We start from the raw sequence: 21,567 nt of genomic DNA on the forward strand, positions 1-21,567 counted from the left end.
AAGGCAAAAATATAGCCTATAAAAGACTCACATCAAAGTCTTATTCATTCCCATTCTATTTAGAAGTACACTTTTTTAAGTTAGTGTAATTCAACTGCAAAATTTATTTGTCTTCATATGCATGACATTGATTTTCAAAAGAATTTTATTCATCTGTACACTACATTTAAATGTAAATCACTGCTTAAATACAAAAACGTTTTTAACATGCAAGTAGTGTGCAATAAAACTGTCTTGGGAGAAAAAATACTATCAAAGTAAGAAAACAACAATTAAATACCACAGAACTTTATATATTCAGTAGTCTCCTATAATGAGGATTATGGGTGTATTCAAACATAGTATACGCTTAAAGTTACAATTTAAATTAGAACTGGATCCTTCTGTATCTTATCAGGAAAGTACGAAAACAAAGCCTGAACATAATAAAAGCAAATATACATTGGAGGTTGTGATTGCAAGCACAAATGTATAAAACAAGGGACAGTCTACTAGTAAAAGAGTACTTAATACTCTTTCATGATAAAACTCCTAAAAACAAGTAGTAAAATAACTTTAGCAAGAGACAGATCTAATTTCCAGTGACAAGAATAAAAAGCAAAATGTCCAACTGTTTGGCATTATTGCTGCCAAACCACATCTGAAATATTACTTCAGTTGACCTCTAAGGTTTAATATCAGTACTCTGAAGAACACAGAATTTGTATATTTACACATTTGGTTTAAAAGTGCTTGAGGTCTGCATTTATTATAAAGTCACAGGAGTGCTATGAATGTTTTCACTGTTTTTTCTCCCTTCTTCATTTGGTTGGTTAACATCCTATATATTGCAGCTATCTTCATAAGAAGGTGGAGGTTCTGTAAAAAAAAAAAAAATCGAATTAATCATCAGGTAATATTGAATGATTAATGAAATAAAATAATAATAATAGAAATTCTAAATTTTAAATATTAAAATGTAAAAGTTAGACCCGTTTCACATTGAGATTTTATATGACGTAGTTATACACACTGTATAACTAAAACATACAACTATTCAAATGTTTCAGTGAGATTTTCCCATACCATGTGGATATTCTGAACTCCTATAGTTTGGAGGCAAGCTTGCTGAAGAGGACATTTGATTCCCGTTTGTGTCTTGAGGACGGGAGGATGAACTCAAGGGCAGTGCTGATGGGCCGCTGGAGTTCTGTTTCTGTCTAAAGCTGAGTCCAGGAGCGTAGCTGAATGCATTAGGGGACACTGCAGCCTGGGAACCTGACTCATGCTGTGGACTCTTTGCCATTTCCCCGTTGTAGTTAGCCAAGCCTGAGAGCTCTGGGTACAGATCCGCTGGAGGCGCACTGGGGGACGCGTAGGCGCTACGAGGCCTAGGTTTGGGTGCAGGTTTTGGGGTTGTGCGTGGCGGCAGATTGGGAGCGGCTGATTCAGCGGGAGCAGCAGCAGGAGATGGGGCAGGGGCAGGGGCAGAGGCAGAGGCAGGGGCAGGGGTGGGGTAGTTACGTGGGGCTGGCATAGGTGGAACCGACCGAGAGGGGGAAGGCCGAGTTGGATCCACTGCAATGTTTCCAATGTAAATGGGCAGAGTTAAGGACGCCTCTGGGCGTTTCAAATAGACCTGAAAAAAGCAGAAACAAATCAGATTCGTTCAGAGGAAGGAAGCAGGAAATACCAAATGTGGTTTGCATGAACTTCTGATAAAATGTATCTCTCTGATATGAATGTTGCCGGTGATTATGTGCAGCCAGCTATTAAATGCAATAGAGCAAAACGCTAACAGGAAAGAAAAGAGTCACACTTTGCGTTATATTACATTATGTTAATGTAATATGCATAACTAAATCTCACATGAATGTAGTAGCAGATATGGATGAGGTTTCCATCAGTCAGGGAGGACTGATGAAGAGTAGGGACAATTATCTTCTCTTTCCATTCAGTTTTATTTCCACCCTTAACTCCAGGTCCTTCTACCTCCGCTATTGTCCGCAAGTCATAGGTCGGCTTCTTGGTATTATATGTTACTTTCTGAAATGAAGAGATGAACAAAGGATCATATCATGATAATGACCACAGATGTAACTGCATTTTCAACCACAACAACTGATAAACCCATGTCAGTCAACAACTAATCTGCAGGAGGCAAAGCCTACCCAAAATTTTGAGGTGGAAAATGGGAGAAGGATAATTTAATGTAAAAAATTCCCAGTCATTCATTCATTTCATGTCTCAGAATGTGAATTTCACCATTGTAACACCGTAAAATATCACTGAAGTCAAAGCCATAGCCAATCACCATAGCGTATTTCACATTCAGCGGTTAGAGTGTTGAGAAAAAATACACAGCTAGCTGCCATTGGTATATCAACCAATCATTGTAGAGACGTAAATTACATGATGTTAGTTTGACTTTGAACTGCTCCCGCTGATAATGTACCAACTACCTTATTTATGAAGAGTAGAGATAGTGAAAATTTGATCGAATTTACCAAGATACCATTCGCACAGCAGCTAGGAAGACACCACACTGAAGTTGGATATACAGGTTACAGCAATCAGCTTTATTAAACGGCTGAACGTACTCGTCCTAGACTAAAATTAATGTTTAAGCCGTTTTAACTTAAAGCAACTTGTGCTGACATATCTTAAAATATGTCAGTGCCATTGTTTTGTCTCAAGATGCACACCAGTAATGTGTTTTTTTCTAGCGTACGTTTTTAAAACCTCCTTAAATATCCTAATTGAACTAAGGCCTAATCCTGGCTTAGTCTAAGCCCTGTCTGTGAAACAGGCCTTAGTGTGAAAATATAATCTAATGCAGAAAACATTTTTTTTTAAATATTTTTTATATATATATATATATATATATATATATATATATATATATATATATATATATATATATATATATATTTGCATTCTATATTGTTATAATCACTTGCAGTCTATGATAGCACAACACAATCAGCAAGTAGTTAGTGTCATCTTACCTGCATTAAACTGGCAACCACATGGCCGGTTGACTTCTCAGATTTGTTTTCAATCTCAGCAGACACTTTAATGATCTGTCCAGCGATATATCCCCGCTTGTCACTCTCAGCATTCAGCACCACTGTCCCATTCTTCATAAGCGAGTATGAGAAATTCTTGGTTACAGAAGATGAGCTACGTTCCTGCACAAAGCAAATAGTATTGTAAATCACTGACACTAAAAAAACAGCACAGATAGCATGAATCATGTAGTATATAAGTAATCAAATTAAAAGTGTATTCAGATTTCTGGTTGATTACTTTTTGCTAGCAAAATGGAGGTCTGTGTTGCACACATACCTGTATACCAGGTACTTCATTCAGGTTTAATATGTTCAACATAGAGAACGGCTTCTCTATCTTGTAGTCTTTCGCAAAACGAGGTGTCTCTATGAAAGCCCGAACTCTGTATATAATCTGTCCATAAAGCCCTTCAAATGAAGCTGGTGCAGCAGCTACAAAAGAATAATAATGAATTAATTTGGTGACTTCTCACAACTAAACTTTTAGGCTTTTGCATAACAACAATGTTCTTTTCAAGCAAAAGGTTTAAAAGGGTGCATTATGCATTAAGCTCAAATATTTTTAGCAAAAGGCTAAAAACCGCAGAAGCCAAAGCTACAGCACGAGAAGGCACGTTTCTCTAAGTGTGCTATTGTTCTGAAAAGTCTCAGATAAAAAAAAAAGAGGAACAGCAGATGGAGGTTTCAAATAGCAGCCGAGCAGCTCCAGACAATAAAAGCAGCGATAAACTAGATGGGCTAGCGAGTGTGTTAGGTTCACATTGTGAGAAGAGTGAATAAAATGAACAAATATTAAGGAATTATGGGAATTCACAATTCAATTCACAATTTACAGTATGTCGTAATAAGCACCAGTATTATGTGAAAAATTTAATATCTGCTCTTAGCTGGAAAGGGTCGGACTGCACTGGAAATAAAAAAATAAAAGAAACTCATGAAAACATCATGGATAAAAAGTTTCTTCCTGCTTCCTTCCTTGTGATTTTACTGACCACAAACAAAATATCAACTTTTATTTCATTTACACTACCATTCAAAAGCTGAAAGAAATATATATTTAATACAACTAATCTGAATATTGAGTTGATATTTAACATTTAATAATTATTTAATGTTTGCACTATTCAAGGATACATCAGAGTAAAGACATGTATGTTACAAAAGTTTTAAATGCAGTTCTTCTAAACTTTCTATTCATCAAAGAATCCTAGAAGAAAAAAAAAGATCAGTTTTCACACAAAAAAAAAATATTAAGCAGCAACAACTGTTTTCAAATGTGATAATTATAAGAAATATTTATTGAGCACCTAATCAGTATATTAAAATGATTTCTGAAGGACTATGTGACACTGAAGACTGGAGAAATTATGCTAAAAATTCAGCTTTACCATTACAGGAACAAGTTACATTTTAAAAATTTCAGAACATTACTGTCTTTACTGTATTTCTTTCAAAAACATTAAAAGGTTTGGGGCTCTGTAAATGTGTATTTACAGAGTTTTGTCCTATCGGTGTATGTTCATCCACCTATAGGACAAAACTCTGTACATTCCTATATTGGGTGGCTCATTTATTAGGTCATAGGCCTGGGCGATATATCGCATGCGATTGTCACACGCATATCATCAGTAAAGCCGGTTCTCTGATTACTGCTAAATCACCATCACCTACTTTCAAATGGAGCGGCATTTAATAGACAGAACCGTAGATCACTGACAAGCTACGCAATATCGCGTTCATATCGCATATGAATCGCCTTCGATAATGAACGCGATATTGCGTAGCTTGTCAGTGATCTACGGTTCTGTCTATTAAATGCAGCTCCATTTGAAAGCAGGTGATGGCGATTTAGCGGTAATCAGGGAACCGGCTTTACTGACGATATGCACGTGACAATCGCATGCGATATATCGCCCAGCCCTATTTAGTTAGCCTATACAAAGTTGAGGGTTTTTATAATGTTGTTCTGTTGCTGAGGTATAAATGTAAACAGTGGTTAAACTCTGACGAATCTTGGAGGAATGCAGGGCGACAAGTCAGTTCAATTACATAAAAGCATGTCGTACCTGGCAAGAGAAACTTGAAGGGAAAAATGTGCTCGCCCTCTTTCAGAGTGCCTGGGAAACAGATGGGAAGAATCTGTAAGGGATTTGAACAAGCATCCTGCCATTTAATGTGCGAGTAAGACCAAGACCTCTCTGTACCTTTATCTGCTATTGAGACTGAGCTGCTGAAATACTGCTCCTCGTCTGTCCAGTCTGTGTCATTTGATTTGCTGGTCACTCCACAGAAGCCCTGGCAGTTCACTTTGATTGCTGATTATGAAATAAAGACATAGGTCAGTCAAAAGAAATGTGCCTATACTGACTGTAATTCTATTATTCTGAACACGAAATTTAAATGTGTCAGCGCATGAGGTTATGTTGAATTCTTGGTAACAGCCATTTAAAAGAATATTTCATGATGACTGGAAATGTCTGACATCAAGATGAGAGGCTTGTTCCATGTCTGAGAACCTCACTGCCCTTCACTTTTAACAGCAGGATGTTTCATTAACACATTCAGACTGCCATGGTAACAGACAAAAACACATTAAGCATATGCGGTCAACAGGAGAGGTCTAGAACACAGGCTACACAGCATTGAGGTTAGCACATGTATTTACTTCTCATTTCTCAAGAAATGTTCTGCAACCTTTTCTACAGTGTCATTTCATTTAAGTAATACAAATCATTTCTACAGTGAGAAAATACATCTTGCATGACAAAATTAGCAACCGGGCAAAGTAGAATTGTTTTGCAATTAAATTTTTCTTATGAACACGGAAAAAATTGACCGTGTAACTTATTTTGTTTTTTATTTACAGTTTTTAATTGCATAAAACACATTAGGAATATTTATGGCACTCAGACAGGTACGTTCTATACAACTGAGATGATAGAAACACACGAGATACATTTCTAGTTTCAACAATATTTGTTTTTCAGATATTCATCTTTAAAACAAAAAAGTATCAGCTGAAAAGTGACACACATTTGGTTTTTGACCACTGAAAATGTGTACAATTGACCAATTTACTCATGAAGCCGTATTACGATCTCCATATCTCTGGGAATGAACCATCGAGGGCCTTTAAAATGAAGATACCAAAAGGAATGTTTGTTAAGAACCAGAATCTAAAAGGATATCAAGATATTAGGGGTGTGACGAGACAGTTATCTCACGAGACGAGACGAGACTCGAGATTGAGTTCACAAGATGAGACGAGACGATTTTTACACACTATTTTTAAGAAATCCTCAATGGCGAAATACATGACTAGAAAAAATATTCTGCAGGCGTCTTTAAAATGTTTTAACTAATCATCTCGTAATGAATGTCATTTCAGTTCTACTTTCTTAGTATGAATTATCATATGCAGTAAAAGACAACAATACTCAAGTACTGTAAAAGGTTTTGCCACTAACTCAACAGACTGACTTCTCTTCTGTATGATTTCAGTCTCTTCAGACCTTACTGTACATGATTTATGAGCTTCTACAACTTTTGACCTCCTACTGAACTCCTTTCCCCAAACTGATCATAAAAACAGTATAAATAAAAATGGTAACACTTTACAATAAGGTCTCATTTATTAACATCAATTAACCAACATCAACTAACAATGAGCAACATGTTTGCTACAGTATTTATTAATCTTTGTTTATGTTAGTTAATAGTCATTCATTGTTAGTTCATGATAGTTCACAGTGCATTAACTAATGTTAACAAATGAAACCTTATCGTTTGTGCTTAATAAGATTAAGAGAAAACTGTTATTCATTTTTTATGGTAACACTTTACAAGTGCAACCATAATCACACTCTATCAATAATCAAAGTGCAAATAAGACCAATTTTTTCTTTGATACAGAGCTACGAGATGGTTACAACTACACTGCCCAGCCTAAAATAGCTTGCATATTGAGAGATATCTGTATTCATCAGGGAGCCGCTTTCAAAATGCGGGGTATTGACATCGCGTTTGAATGCGCGCTCGCGTTTACTTTCACTTTTAGCGATCGCGCGTAACTCTGTAAATATGGAGCGGTGGCAACCTTTATCCAACTGAATTAAATGTTTTTTATTTAAATACAAAGCAAAACAACAGTGGAGGCGTAATGTAAACGAAGCGGTGGCATATTCTTTCCTAATCATCCTAACACTCTGTCATGGCAACAACATCACGAGACTACTTTTCGCCTCGACGAGAAATCTCGTCACATATTAGTCTCGCGAGATATCTCGTCACACCCCTACAAGATATCTTTAATTCTATTGACATGAATCCTTTTTAATTTGTGATAATTTTGCACTGACGAGGGACAAACATATTTTATTATATAAACAGTTTATACATCGAAAAAACTTAAATTTTCGATTCATCAATTCATCATTAACTTGTGCTGACCCAAAAAATATTTTACAAACCTGGGCCAAGTTTAAACCAGTAACCAGGCATCACAGCTGGCAAAGGGTCATGTCGGACTTTGACATTGCCATTATTATGTAATCAAAATGAAAATTATTATTGCTGGTCTTCAATGATAATGGCAAGTTACTGTAATGTATTTGCACCAAAAAATTATAAGGATTTATGCTGATATCGTCCAAAACCGCACTTTGCCAGGGGTGTTTCCAAACCTTTGGAGGGCAGTGTACATCTGTGACATTTAATCTTTTGGCTTTCATTACTATTTATGTTTGCCTTTCTACAAAAAAATATGAACAAGTTCAAAAATATGAGCCAGGGACCTCTGGTTGATTTGACACGGAATGACCCATGTGTCTTTATTTGTCCTTTTTTTTTTTTTTTTCTCTCCATCCTCAATTCCACCCCACCCCCTTTCTCTCTGACTCTCTCTACCCCCCAGACACACCCTGAGTGTTAGTAAGCATTGATGTTACCACAGATACATAAGCAACCATGGGAAATATGTCAGAAGAGACTCTATAAGAAACCGGGCGAACAATAACAACATTTGAAATCTTAAGATTTCATGATCGGTTAATCTGACTTACTAAAGAGAATATGAGTGGTAGTAAACTGACTTTCAAGAATTGATGTGGGTGGAAACTTTTGTCCAACCATTAAACAAAGCATGCATTATTAATACACCAGAAAAGAGGGCAAAACCATAGCTTGTATCAAATAAAGGTCAGCTACTTAAGTAATTTAATTCAACAAAAAAAATCTAAACAAACACTCACTGTTGAAACACACTGTTTCAAATACTGTCAGCTGACTTCACTTTGCCATGAAGCTGTAATGGTGGCTGTGCGCGATTGTTATTCTTGCCGTCCTTGATCCGGAATGTCAGCAAACCAGTCCGGTGAGTATTATCAACATCTCGGCTCAACAGACAAGCCCCAAACCACTGACATAACCACATGACTTCTAGCACTGCATACTGTTACTTCTGGTGTGATTTATTATTTTTAATTGTTATTTTATCTGAATGATCATCTGACCCATTTTCAGTCTTATCACATTTTCCTATTTCACAGCAGTTCTCAATAACAACACACTTTCTTCCTTGTTCACAATGATGCTGTTTTTTTGTTTTGCTTTTTGTTTGTTTTTTTACACAGAAGAAAAGGATGTCATTTTCATATAAATTCAGAGACATTTCATCTTGATCCCATGGCCAAGGCCAAAATCAAAAGTCAAACAGTACCTGCAATTTCTTTAGTGACAACAGATTTCACTGGTTACTTTCATATTAGTTTTATGGGTGTATAAACAAGTCAGTGTTGGACTGTATCTGCAAAAACACATTCAATATATGCAATATATGCTTTTGGAACTGAACAGCAAGTAACAAAGCCTTAAACTTTTTTAGATAGCTAGTTATATTTATTTATACTATGTGTCTGTAACTATTCTGCACATACATGTATACAGTAATTGTCCTCTAATTTAATTATGTATGTGTAATTTTTTGTTATTCACTGTTGTGTCAATGCAAATAAGGTGATGATACACAGGGCAAATCTTTGAGCAATGTTGCCAGGCAATGTCACCCAGCGACAATGCTTGGGCACTTTCCCAATGAGAATGAGCAACAAATTTCTAGATCTGAATACTTTAGATCTGAGTTTTGTTGGCCATTCTCAATGGGAATATGCCCAAGCATCATTGCTCAGGACAAGGTTTGTAGGGTATTACTGCCCCTTGTCCTGTCCTGTAAGCGTTTGTATTAGTGGAAACCTACAATAGAGTATGTATTTTCTCTTAAATGACAACAGCAATGATATTTTGATAATAAAGACTCCATAAAATGGCTTGAGTGTAAATGTCTAAGTCTGGGCTAAACATATTAAAGTCTCTTTTTTTCAAAACTCTTGATTTAGCCTAGTCTAGTGGGATCTTATTTTACATTATCTTGCATTCCTTTGCATATATCTGTAAATCAAAGCAGATTTATACCGTCCTAATAAAATGTTGTAGTGAATAAGCACTACTGACTATGTTAGGCTTAGCTGTGTCAGGATATCTGACCTTAACATGAACAGATGGTGGGTGAAAAGATGCATACAATAGGCCTATACCTTTTTTTTTTTTTTTTTCCAACCAAGCAGTCTGACCAGTACTGCAAGCAAACTGCATTCATGTATGGTACTCAGTCCGGATTTTAAAATCAGCTTTGTTAATCAATTTAAAGGATGTTTAAAAGGTCTGAATGATTGGACTCACTGCTGAAGGCTTAAGGCATAAATATGCAAATGGCGCGTTCGGAAAAACAATAAACACCGCAGAGCAGCTGCCCATGCCCAACCGTAGGTTTCCTTACACTATTTTAGGTCCTAAAGCCTAACTTTTATTTAAATATAGAACTTCATATTTTATTTCCTCGGTCACTGTTTTAAAATACTGAACCTGATATCCGAAACTACGAGTAGTACACCTGACACGTTATCGAGAATCAAAGTATTATATAGTACAGATTTAAGCGTGCTTATTGTCCTGAAATACACTGTTTCTGTTTTTTACGGAAATTTTGGAGAACTAATCCGACAGAAACGAAAGTAGTTCGAGGTTTAGATACCATTCCTCGTTGGTATGTCAATAAAGATCCGCAGCAAGTTTCGCTCGAGTCGATACTAGTTTCAGTCTTCGAAGCGCGAGGACAAAACCAACTACAAACGTGCGCGCGTCTAGGAAAACAACCAGTAGACTAGCATTTACCTCTGATACACAAGTAGGGTCCTTTAAAAGGTAAACTTTATCAGGAAAAAAAAACATCCAGTAAAAACACAAAGGGTGGCTGCGGTGTAGCCTACTATCATTGGTTTACCTACCTTTACATAGTATGGGCTGTGTAATTGTGATTTTCAGAGTTCCAGAGAGGGATTCGCCGGGACTATAAACTGTTTTGTTGTTATTAAAAGTTATTTCGAATTCCTGAAGCTTTCCCATTCTGATCTCTATCCACCGTGAACAGGTGGGTGAGCGAAACTAATTCACCGCGAGTGAAGGAAATGCTCTACCTGTGGCCGGCGACGTCACGCACCTGATGTAGTGACGTCACTCGTGGTTCTCGGTTCTCACCAAAACACCGAGCCATTATCCTACAATGGCACTGGATGTTTCTGTGGAGATTTGTAGAACACTGGACAAAATTACAGTAGACTTTGTTTGGAATTCTAAAACTCGCTTTAAAAAAGTGTTATGATGGCTGATCGGGCATTGGGGGATTTGAGTTAATGGACTTTTCCATTACCTTTTCCTCTTAATAACTTTTTCAAAATTAAATGGATAAACTAAGTCATTTAATTTTTTTTTTTTTTTAAATCAGTTCTGTTGGAGATTTACAGTTTTTTATTACATCTCTAAAATACCTTCAACTTTATCTAGTTTCCATTAGGACTTTAATATGTTGGCCCCAAAACTATAGTTCATTTGTTTTGAGACTGTGCTTTTTGCAAATATATATGTGTATATATGTGACTCCCTGAAATTAGACCATTCTCGCATATAAACAATATAATATTAATCTATCAATAATTTATTACTATTTATAATTTATTGTCTTTGTATTTGTAAATGTTATATTTGTATTGCACAAAAAAAACCACTGAGCGAGTTATTATTTATCTTGCATCAGTCATCAACACTGAGACAGCTTCACTGTCTAAAATATTGGATTTTCTAAGTTTCAGTCACATGCTCTACAATTCAAAATACAGCATTACTTCATATATCAATTTTATTCATACTGATATTATAAAGATACAAGTGAATAAGAGTTTCAGAGCTGCTTTGCATGTTTTGAAGGGTTGCTAGCCTTGCACAGCGCATACAGTAGTTATTTTCATGTCAACATTACTTTGCAAAATATTTTAACAATTTTTTTTAATGCATTATAGTTCAGTGCAATGTTGTCAGCAGAAAAAACAGCGGAGGCATCAAATTCACTGATTATATAGATTTTAAAGACAAAAATATTTTGTACGGTAATCTTGCAGTAGGATACTTAGCACCATTAAAGTCACCATGAAATGAAAATGGACAATTTTTATTTCTTAAAACAGTAATAAATCTATGCACATCATCATTATTATTTTCATGGTTCACCAGTTCACGTTATAAAAGGGGTGAAATTATGATCACAAATTCTGTTTAATGCTGACTTTAAAATGCCTTAAGAGACAGTAAAAATTACATTCTTGTTTCCAGTTTGACTTAATGTTTCTGATTCATTTTTGTTTTCTACATTATTTTTAAACCCTATTACCCTAAGAGATCTCCTGAATGCTTTAATGAAATTACTTGATCCAAAAAAGTAGATTAGGGGGTCCAAGCAGCAGTTGATTCCTGCCAGTATATAGCATACATAATATGCTGTTTGCAACCGCAACAGAAGCATGCATTCCTTAGGGTGATACTTTTTCACGACTACTCCGATGGTTCGAACAACGTTGAGAGGAAGAAAGCAAAGGCCAAATATGACCAGACATATCCCTATCATCTTCAAGGATTTATTCTTGACCGACTGGCCCTGAACAGAGTTTATGTTAATGCGGGACACTGAGCTCGCCAGGCGACTGTAGCAAAACACTGATATAGTTAAAGGTAAAATACACCAAAAGAAAAAAAACACAAAGTTAATAATAAAGTAAGCATCTGTCAGAGTTGTCTGATGAATAGTAAGACACTGCGTTTTCTCAGTTACAGAGGTTTTCTCAGTGGTTACAGGAAGCAGACATCCATAGATAATGCCAAGTATTATCAGAAAACACCAAATCCCAGCACACAGCTTCTTCACGAATGTCTTCCTTTTCATCAACGAAGAGCGTCTGAAGTGAACCACGGTCATATAGCGATGAATGCTAATGAGCGTGAGGAAGATCACACTCCCACTGAAGTGGACGCTGAGCACGGCAATCTTCAGCTGGCAGATGAATCCCCCAAAAATCCAGTCATCCATGGCGAAGTACACTGCCATCAGTGGGGTGAGTGGTGTAATGATGGCATCAGATAGAGCCAGATTGAACTGCAGAATGGTTCCAGAGTTCCATTTGTGAATGCGACAGGTGAAGACCCACAGGCTGAATCCGTTGAGCAGGAGGCCCAGCAGATAGACGAGACAGAGGATCACAGCCAGAGACACATGCTCAGGCTCAGGAGAGCATGTGTTCCCTTGACTCGCATTGCTGCTGTTCCCTACACGGACTGATTCTGAGGTCCTCATCTTAGAAGAATGCCACTGTGTGGGAAAGAAATGAGTGTGTCATTCTGATCACATTTTGTGTTAGGTATATTGCAAATAAATAAACTTGGAGAATTTCATACAAGTGCCAATGCTGATGAATGTCACGTTATCATTTTTTCTTAATATCTAAATGTGCAACAAAGCAGAAAAACGCACTAAATATCTAAAAACAAGTCATTAAACGCTTTTTGAGCTCTATTTAAATATGTTTTGCTGTCATGTGATGTTGAATGGTCATAGAAATGTGATGCGTATTTATGTATTTTTACATATATGTGAACACACTAACACAAACTATACATTTAAAATGTATTATATTGAAAGAAACCCAAATGTAAACATCAAGCTAAGCACTTACCAGGTCATGCAACACTCCCCTCAAAACACATTTGGAATAGGCCTACATAAATTGCGCAGAGAGTGATATGAAAGCAAATGGCTTTATGTGAACATTTCAGTATCATGTAAGTAACAAAAAGGAACCAAGACAGGATTTCCTTTTATTAGTCAGCAGACATTAACCAAAACTCCACCCTTGTCATTCTAGTTAAAAACGAACACTTTAGATAATGTAATAAAAAACATTTTCCCCATCTAACTAGTCTAATGCAGCTTATATTTTGAATGTCGATGAAGAAAAAAATTAATCAAAACTATAAAAATCTTATAAGCTGCACTTAATCAACAGCTATCATAATAATACACTTCATAAAACTAAGCAAAATATTTATCAAACATAAGCATATACAGTGGCATGAAAAAGTATGTGAACCCCTTGCAGAATTTGTGAAAATGAGAATTATTTTAATAAAATAAGAGGGATAATAAAAAATGCATGTTATTTTTTGTTTAGTACTGTCCTAAGTAAGATATTTTACATAAAAGATGTTTACATTTAGTTCACAAGACAAAACAATAGCTGAATTTATTAAAATAACCCCATTCATAAGTATGTGAACCATTGATTCTCAATACTGTGTGTGGTTACCTGGATGATCCACGACTGTGTTTTTGTTTTGTGATGGTTGTTCATGAGCCTCTTGTTTGTCCTGAGCAGTTAAACTGAGCTCTGTTCTTCAGAAAATTCCTCCAGCTCCTGCAGATTCATCAGTTTTCAAGCATTTTTGCATATTTGAACCCTTTCCAGCAGTGACTGTAGGATTTTGAGATCTGTGTTTTCAAGGAAACACGATGCATTAAGAGTCGGGGTGTGAAAACTTTTGAACAGGATGAAGATGTCACAATTTCTCTCATTTTGTTTAAATATCATTGTTTTTCATTTAGTACTGCCCTTCGGAACCAACAGAAGATACTTGCATGTTTCCCGGCAGAAAAATTAAGTACAATTTACCTTGATATTTGAATTCAAAAGTTTTCACCCCTCAGCTCTTAATGCATCGTGTTTCCTTCTGGAGCATCAGTGAATGTTTGAACCTTTTTTAATAGTTGTGTTTGAGTCCCTCAATTGTCCTCAGTGTGAAAAGACGAATCTCAAAATCATTCAGTCACTGCTGGAAAGGGTTGAAATATGCAAAAATGCTTGAAAACTGATGAATCTGCAGGACCTGGAGGATTTTTCTGAAGAACAGAGCTCAGTTTAACTGCTCAGGACAAACAAGAGACTCATGAACAACCATCACAAAACAAAAAAACAGTCGTGGATCATCAGGTAACCACACACAGTATTGAGAATCAGTGGTTCACATACTTATGAATGGGGTTATTTTAATAAATTCAGCTATTGTTTTGTCTTGTGAACTAAATGTAAACATCTTTTATGTGAAATAAATCTTACTCAGGACAGTACTAAACAAAAAATAACATGCATTTTTTATTATCCCTCTTATTTTATTAAAATAATTCTCATTTTCACAGATTCTGCAAGGGGTTCACATATGCCACTGTATATTACAATTTGATGAAATTTTATAAAATTTGATAAAATGAATATGAATTTTCAAAACAAAATGCACACATAATGCATATTAATATCATATATATATATATACATAATATAATCAATGTTTGTCATATTATAATACATACATAATGTAATCAGTCAAAGAGTAGCTAACATCTAGCTAACATGAGGTCAGTCTTATAAAGATTCATCATGCCCTGTTTCACACCTCACACCTATTTTACTAAGAGAGATATGAACATTTCTCATGAATTTCTTAGAACTGAAACAATATATAATTGGATCTAGACAGCAGTTGGCACCAGCCACAATCCATGACACATAATATGCAGTTTCAATTTCTAAAAGTAGGCTGCATTTGTGGGGGAAGAATTTCTTGACCACAATACCCACACTGCGCACCACATTCATAGGCATGAAATAAGCAACAAATGTTACCAAACAGACAGCCACCATTTTATGTGATTTGTTCTTAATAGCTTGTCCATTGTCATGGCTAGTGTCGAGAAGGGACATCGAGCGCACCAGAAGACAGTAGCAGATTGCAGAAACAATGAATGCTAGAAGTAATACAGGAACGAGGAAAGTGAAGTTTACAATTAAATAGAGGTCAATATATTGTCCTTGGTGAATGCTGAGGCATAAAGTGTGATTGTTCTCTGTGCTCGTGTCTACAATAGCGGCGAATGCAGTTCCCATAATCAATACAAAAAGCCAAACTCCAACACAGAGTTTCTGGACAAAGTCCTTGCGATTCATACAAGAGTCTCGATTGTAGCGCACCACAGCCACATAGCGGTGAATGCTAATTAGAGAGAGAAACAGAATACTGCTGTAAATGTGAAAGGTTATTAAAGCTACTTTAAGCTGACAGAGAGCTTTTCCAAAAATCCAGTTAGCAGAATGATAATATACTGCCATAAATGGTCCCATAGGACATATTATGACATCACTGACAGCTAGATGAAACTGAAGAACTGTGCTGGACGTCCACACTGGTGTCCTGCATGTGAACACCCACAGACTGAAGACATTGAGCAGGAGTCCCACCAAGAAGGTCAGACAAATGAGCACAGAGATGATGATGTGCTGAGGCTTTATGGGACAATAGCTGCTGGTGGCATTCCATAAAGAGATCTCCGTGCTGTTCATCTGTAAGAAATGAATGATGAAAATACAAATGGCCTTATTAATATCATGATGGTTACAGTGAAGAGATGTAACGGATGAAACATAGGTTAGATGGGGTAAGAAAACTTGAATTAGTTGAACATAGATGACCACAGATGTTATCTTGACTTTTCATCTAAATATCAAGATTTGTGAGATATGTCTATGTCTATTTGTTATGGGTAATTTGTGGACACAGTAATTCATTTAGATTTGTATGGCAGCAAAGACAGAATACATTTTTTTTTAATCTTTACTATAATTAATGCAGTCAGTGTTCATCATAACCTTTAAAGGGTTAGTTCACCCAAAAATGAAAATAATGTAATTTATTACTCACCCTCATGTCATTCTACACCCGTAAGACCTTTGTTCATCTTCATTCACCAAAAGTATTCTCGTCGCTTTATAATATTAAGGTAGAACCAATGTACTCACATGAACTGATTTATATGTTTTTAGTACCTTTTTGGATCTTGAGAGAGGAAGTGTCATTGCTGTGAATACAGGCCTCACTGAGCCACTGGATTTAATCAAAAATATCTTAATTTGTGTTCAGAAGATGAATGAAGGCCTTACGGGTGTAGAATGACATGAGGGTGAGTAATAAATGACATTATTTTCATTTTTGGGTAAACTAACCCTCTAACCATTTGAGTGGAATCATCTTATTTAAATACATAATCTATTGTTATAACATTCTTTCAATTAACAATTTAGGCCTACATAATTAATTTAAATCAGAATTCAGGTATTCTACTAAATTGTCAAAAAGCGTAAATTTACATAGAATTTTTTAATTTAGTTTTTTACATTAATGACAACTTAAAAAAAAAAAAAGTTATTAGTTTTATTTTCTAAGCATATAAAATAGTAAAATAGTACTATATCACCGAAATAGCACTATAAGATACATAGATATAGAATATAAATAATATATATTATTTCAAGGTTATCTGAGGTTAACAGATGCTTTGAATATTAACATTATATTAATATATTACTATTGCAGAACAAAAATTTATATCTGTTACTTATTCACTAAACCTTCACATTGTAAGTTTAATTTTTTGGCATGGGCTATATATATACACACACACACACACACACATATATATATATATATATATATATATATATATATAGTGCCGCTTGAAAGTTTGTGAACCCCTCGCATAATCTGTGAAATGTGAAAAATGTTAACAAAATAAGAAAGATCATACAAAATGCATGTTATTTTTTATTTAGTACTGATTAAGATATTTTACATAAAAGATGTTTACATATAATTCACGAGACAAAAAATAGCTGCATTTTTTAAAATGACCCTGTTCAAAAGTATGTGAACCATTAGTTCTTAATACTGTGTGTGGTTACCTGATGATCTACGGCTGTTTTTTTGTTTGTTTGTTTGTTTGTTTTGTGATGGTTGTTCATGAGTCTCTTGTTTGTTCTGAGCAGTTAAACTGAGCTCTGTTCTTCAGAAAAATCCTCCAGGTCCTGCAGATTCTTCAGTTTTCCAGCATCTTTTGCATATTTTAACGCTTTCCAGCAGTGACTGTATGATTTTGAGATCCATCTTTTCACACTGAGGACAACTGAGGGACTCAAACACAACTATTAAAAAAGGTTCAAACATTTACTGATGCTCCAGAAGGAAACACGATGCATTAAGAGCCGGTGGGTGAAAACTTTTTGAATTTGAAGATCAAGGTAAATTGTACTTAATTTGTCTTCTGGGAAATATTAAAGTATCTTCTGTTGCTTCCGAAAAGCAGTACTAAACTAAAAAACTGATATTTAAACAAAGTAAGAAAAATTTGGACTTCTTCATCCTGTTCAAAAGTTTTCACCCACCGGCTCTTAATGTATTGTATTTCCTTCTGGAGCATCAGTGAATGTTTGAACCTTTTTTAATAGTTGTGTTTGAGTCCCTCAGTTGTTGTCAGTGTGAAAAGATGGATCTCAAAATCATACAGTCACTGCTGGAAAGGGTTCAAATATGCAAAAGATGCTGGAAAATCCAAGAATCTGCAGGACCTGGAGGATTTTTCTGAAGAACAGAGCTCAGTTTAACTGCTCAGAACAAACAAGGGACTCATGAACAACCATCACAAAACAAAAAAACAGCTGTAGATCTATGTATCTATGTATCTATCTATCTATCTATCTATATATATATATATATATATAAAACATATAATATATATTACATTTGCAATGATTCAAATTTTGTTACCTTTGAGTCCATCAGAGAGAAGCCTGGATATCTTGATGGCTACAGTAATTGTTTAGACTTCTGCAAGGCATTATATATGCCAAGGGAAGACTTACAAATTTAAAGTACATTTCCTCTTGATCATAATGACCAAAGTGTTTTGATGCTATCTTTAATGTAGGTGTCACCGCTTGCAAGGTGGGTGTATGCAAACTTGACTTTTCGACTGCAAAAGCATAACTTGTTAAGAGTGGGGTTGCATCTTGTCATGTTGTGTTTGGCTGCAGTAAAGACCGGAAATATGTGATTAGATCATTTGACACTGTGTAATTAGGGTGTTTTTTTTACATTTGAGTCCTCATTAAAAAACAAAACAAATTCATACTCCTTTAAGTGGACCAAGACATGAACCAAGTGAAAAAGGACCCAGTTGTCTTTACATTCACACTGTCCCTGTCCCTGAAAGAGGACTCAGATCCTTTTTGGTCCACTTAAGTAGGAATGTGGTCTCAGACCTCTTTGTGTTCATACTGTTGCTTTTTGGATCTAGTCTGGTTCAGTGTTTGATGTCTGCTACTTGCTACTGCCAATACATACACAACACTCTGCTGTGAGCAAGTAAAGCCGAGTTCAGACTGCACGATTTTAGCCCCGATTTTGGCTTGCCGACAGGTTTTGAGAATTCGCCGACAAATGCCCGAAATCTCAGGCAAATCGGTGCTCATTCACGCGAGTGACAATCACGCAGTGTGAATGAGCAAAGACGCGATCTGAGAGAATCGCAGATGAGTCGCAGACGTCCGTGAGATATTTGGCATGCTAAATATCTGGACATGTCGGCGATTCAAAATCCTGCCGTGTGAAAAGTGTTCTGACTGAAAACTACATCGGCGATGACCGACAGCCAATGAGAGAGCAAGATACAGAGCAACGGGGAGTTCGGGGAGGAGTTATAGACCACTCTCGTTGCAGAACACACAATCCTTGTTCCTCGCGTCTCCCTAACCATTTCCTCCTCCATATTCTTCTTTTCTTTTTCTTGTTTTCGCTGCAAATCAGCGCACAGGCAATTCGTATTGCAAGCTTCTTGCAGGCTACCATTTTTAAAAATAAACCCAGTCTCAAATGAGAACTCCGGTCTTGCACGCGTGATATCGCGTTGTTTCCTTGTCACATCTCGCGTGTGTTTGGTTGTGCAACGTTGTTTGCGTGCCAGACAGAGTTGTCGGCGATTCTTCCTATTGTAAAGTCATGCAGTGTGAAACCTTCTGTCGCCGATCCATCGTGCACTGTGAACACAGCAGCGACTGAATGCTGGCCAAGATAGTCATGCAGTGTGAAAAGACCCGACTACTTTGAAAATAGTGCAGTCTGAACTCGGCTTAAGGCATTCTGCTGCTGTACAATATAGTCTATATGAATTACCCATAGCAGACCTATACAGGTGGAGCTGGGGAAGGTGGAGGGTTTCTGAACGTGCGCTGCAATTGCTACAGCAATTGCTGACCGAACATTGAAGGTAGCTCATTGGCTACTGAAACAGCAGGAACCAATGAACTGTGTCCTATAGAGAATGATGTTGAGTTAAGGACCTATCAGCCTGCACCATCTCTAGAGTATCATGACATAACCAAAGCCACTGGAAGGCAAGCCTGAAACTTTTAGCCAAAAAAACGTAACGGCTAAACAATACTTTCTTTGGGAACTATATGTAGATTTTAGCTTGATAAAAATGTATTTTTTTAAGAGAAGGCAGACTAGGGAATGTTGCGACTGATGTCACTGCCAATACACGATAGGCTGAGAGGTGCCACACGCGATTAAGTTAGCCGTTACACTTTCTCCAATGGTAAGAGATACAGACCCTCTTATTTGCCTATAATAATACGATCTCTGACATAACCTTGTTTATATATACCCTAGTGTTACCCATGTTCACTGTTGGTTGTTGTTGAGTTTAGTTACGTTTTTCCCGTGTTCCTCGGTTTCCTTTGTTTATCTTGTTTGTATGCATCTTTGTTTTATTCTTATATTTTGTAGATAAACGTACACCTTGTGTATAAATCCTTCTCTCTCTGGTTTTCTGTGCTCACAGCGCATTACAAATAACAGCATATGAAGACATTCAGCGGAACACTGTCAGCCTCAGAGTCCGTGTAACATGCCTTGAGCAGCTGTAACATTTGATGAATAATGAAATGAGGCAGCATTGGTGCTGTGAGGCAAGTATGATGTTGTCTGAACTGACAGAACAGGGACGTGCAACTGAACCACCAGGAACTGCTCCTGCCCAACTGAGACTTGCAAACTACACTTAGTAACACAGCAACTGCATACAAAATTAGCTTTCAAAAGTCTGAAACCACACTGAAAGTCTCTTTTTTAACTTTTAAATATGGAGTTGTATTTAAAAAAAACAAACAAAAAAAACACACATTGAAACATTATGATGTTTAAGAGCTTCTGTTAAGGATGTGAATTAAATGCTATCTGGCCTTCTATTGAAGAGCGACTGCTTTGACAGTAAAAAAAAAAAAAAGAGGAAGAGTTTGTCATCTCTGTGGGTGCTTGGTGTCTTCTCGGTTTCAAACGTGGGCATGCCTTCCTTTTAAATACTTGCTCAATTCCTTTTTATCCACTAGCTACTTTTGGAAAGTAAACATTTTAGCAGTTTGGGGAAAATTTTAAATATTGCTGTGGTTATATTTTTTCCAATGGGGAAACACCATACACTCATTTGCACCAGCTGATGACTGGGTAAGTAAGATTGCACACCATCATGATATTTTGATACGCAATTAATAGCAACTGACAATGACATGAATGAATCAGAACACCCAGAGAAGCTCATCTATGAACGTATTGGGGGGAACTGAAGAGATTATAGCAGTACATCTGTCGGAACAAACCAAAGCAACAACTGGACCATCACAAGACAGAAGGCCATTGACTGATCTGACCTCTGATGGCAAGACACTAGGTGGAGACAGCAGCACAGAACATTGGATAAAACCAGGTTCCTGTTTCATTTTGTTGGCAAAATTTTTTTCACTGTTTTTAGGAATAAAATGTTATATAAATTAGGTGACTGTTATATGAACAAACCCCTTTGAATATAGATAGGAATAAAACATTTGGTATTTGAGAAGTTTCTGCCTCACTGCCTCATTTTGAGAAAACAGATATAAGACTGTATAAACCCTCATTCCACATCTTGAGATCACATTTTTCCATATTATCTGGTTTTCAGTGACCACCAGGCAGTGTTAGACCAATTTAACAGCCATGTAATTTTAACATTATTATAATATCCATGATGTAAGTGACAATGGAAAATTTACCACAGACCTTAGAAGATAAATTAAAGTAAATAAGAGCATTCGAACTGTGAGCTCTACATAGACAAACAAGTGTATTGCGTGACAAAGAAGTCACTGAGGGTTTTTTTTATTCA

General features: G+C 36.3%; 3 protein-coding genes across 3 annotated transcripts; all 3 read right to left on the reverse strand.

Moving 5' to 3' along the window:
• Positions 1–127: 127 nt before the first annotated feature.
• arrdc1a (arrestin domain containing 1a) lies at positions 128–10,573 on the reverse strand. The gene is made up of 8 exons (XM_048187668.1): positions 10,391–10,573; positions 5,255–5,365; positions 5,117–5,167; positions 3,328–3,482; positions 2,988–3,170; positions 1,849–2,025; positions 1,066–1,618; positions 128–858 (listed from the first exon to the last, which is right to left on the reverse strand). Exons 1-8 carry the CDS (start codon positions 10,506–10,508, stop codon positions 821–823), a joined length of 1,386 nt encoding a protein of 461 aa, XP_048043625.1. The 5' UTR covers positions 10,509–10,573; the 3' UTR covers positions 128–820.
• A 1,119-nt stretch (positions 10,574–11,692) lies between these two features.
• Positions 11,693–13,302, reverse strand: LOC125266728 (lysophosphatidic acid receptor 6-like). The gene is made up of 2 exons (XM_048187669.1): positions 13,163–13,302; positions 11,693–12,798 (listed from the first exon to the last, which is right to left on the reverse strand). The coding sequence occupies exon 2, from the start codon at positions 12,781–12,783 to the stop codon at positions 11,734–11,736; it is 1,050 nt and encodes a 349-aa protein (XP_048043626.1). The 5' UTR covers positions 12,784–12,798; positions 13,163–13,302; the 3' UTR covers positions 11,693–11,733.
• A 1,348-nt stretch (positions 13,303–14,650) lies between these two features.
• LOC125266082 (lysophosphatidic acid receptor 6-like) lies at positions 14,651–18,767 on the reverse strand. The gene is made up of 2 exons (XM_048186551.1): positions 18,135–18,767; positions 14,651–15,877 (listed from the first exon to the last, which is right to left on the reverse strand). The coding sequence occupies exons 1-2, from the start codon at positions 18,144–18,146 to the stop codon at positions 14,903–14,905; spliced, it is 987 nt and encodes a 328-aa protein (XP_048042508.1). The 5' UTR covers positions 18,147–18,767; the 3' UTR covers positions 14,651–14,902.
• Between the last annotated feature and the right edge of the window lie 2,800 nt (positions 18,768–21,567).

The sequence above is a fragment of the Megalobrama amblycephala genome, linkage group LG4, assembly GCF_018812025.1.
Source record: "Megalobrama amblycephala isolate DHTTF-2021 linkage group LG4, ASM1881202v1, whole genome shotgun sequence".
NCBI classification, from domain to species: Eukaryota; Metazoa; Chordata; class Actinopteri; order Cypriniformes; family Xenocyprididae; genus Megalobrama; species Megalobrama amblycephala.

Coding starts and splice junctions, on each gene's coding strand:
- arrdc1a (XM_048187668.1), bottom strand. CDS start 10,508: ATGGGAAAGCTTCAGGAATTCGAAATAACTTTTAATAACAACAAAACA. Junction 3,171..3,327: donor ATGAAGTACCTGGTATACAG/GTATGTGTGCAA, acceptor TGCTTTGTGCAG/GAACGTAGCTCATCTTCTGT. Junction 859..1,065: donor GAGTTCAGAATATCCACATG/GTATGGGAAAAT, acceptor TTTTTTTTACAG/AACCTCCACCTTCTTATGAA.
- LOC125266728 (XM_048187669.1), bottom strand. CDS start 12,783: ATGAGGACCTCAGAATCAGTCCGTGTAGGGAACAGCAGCAATGCGAGT.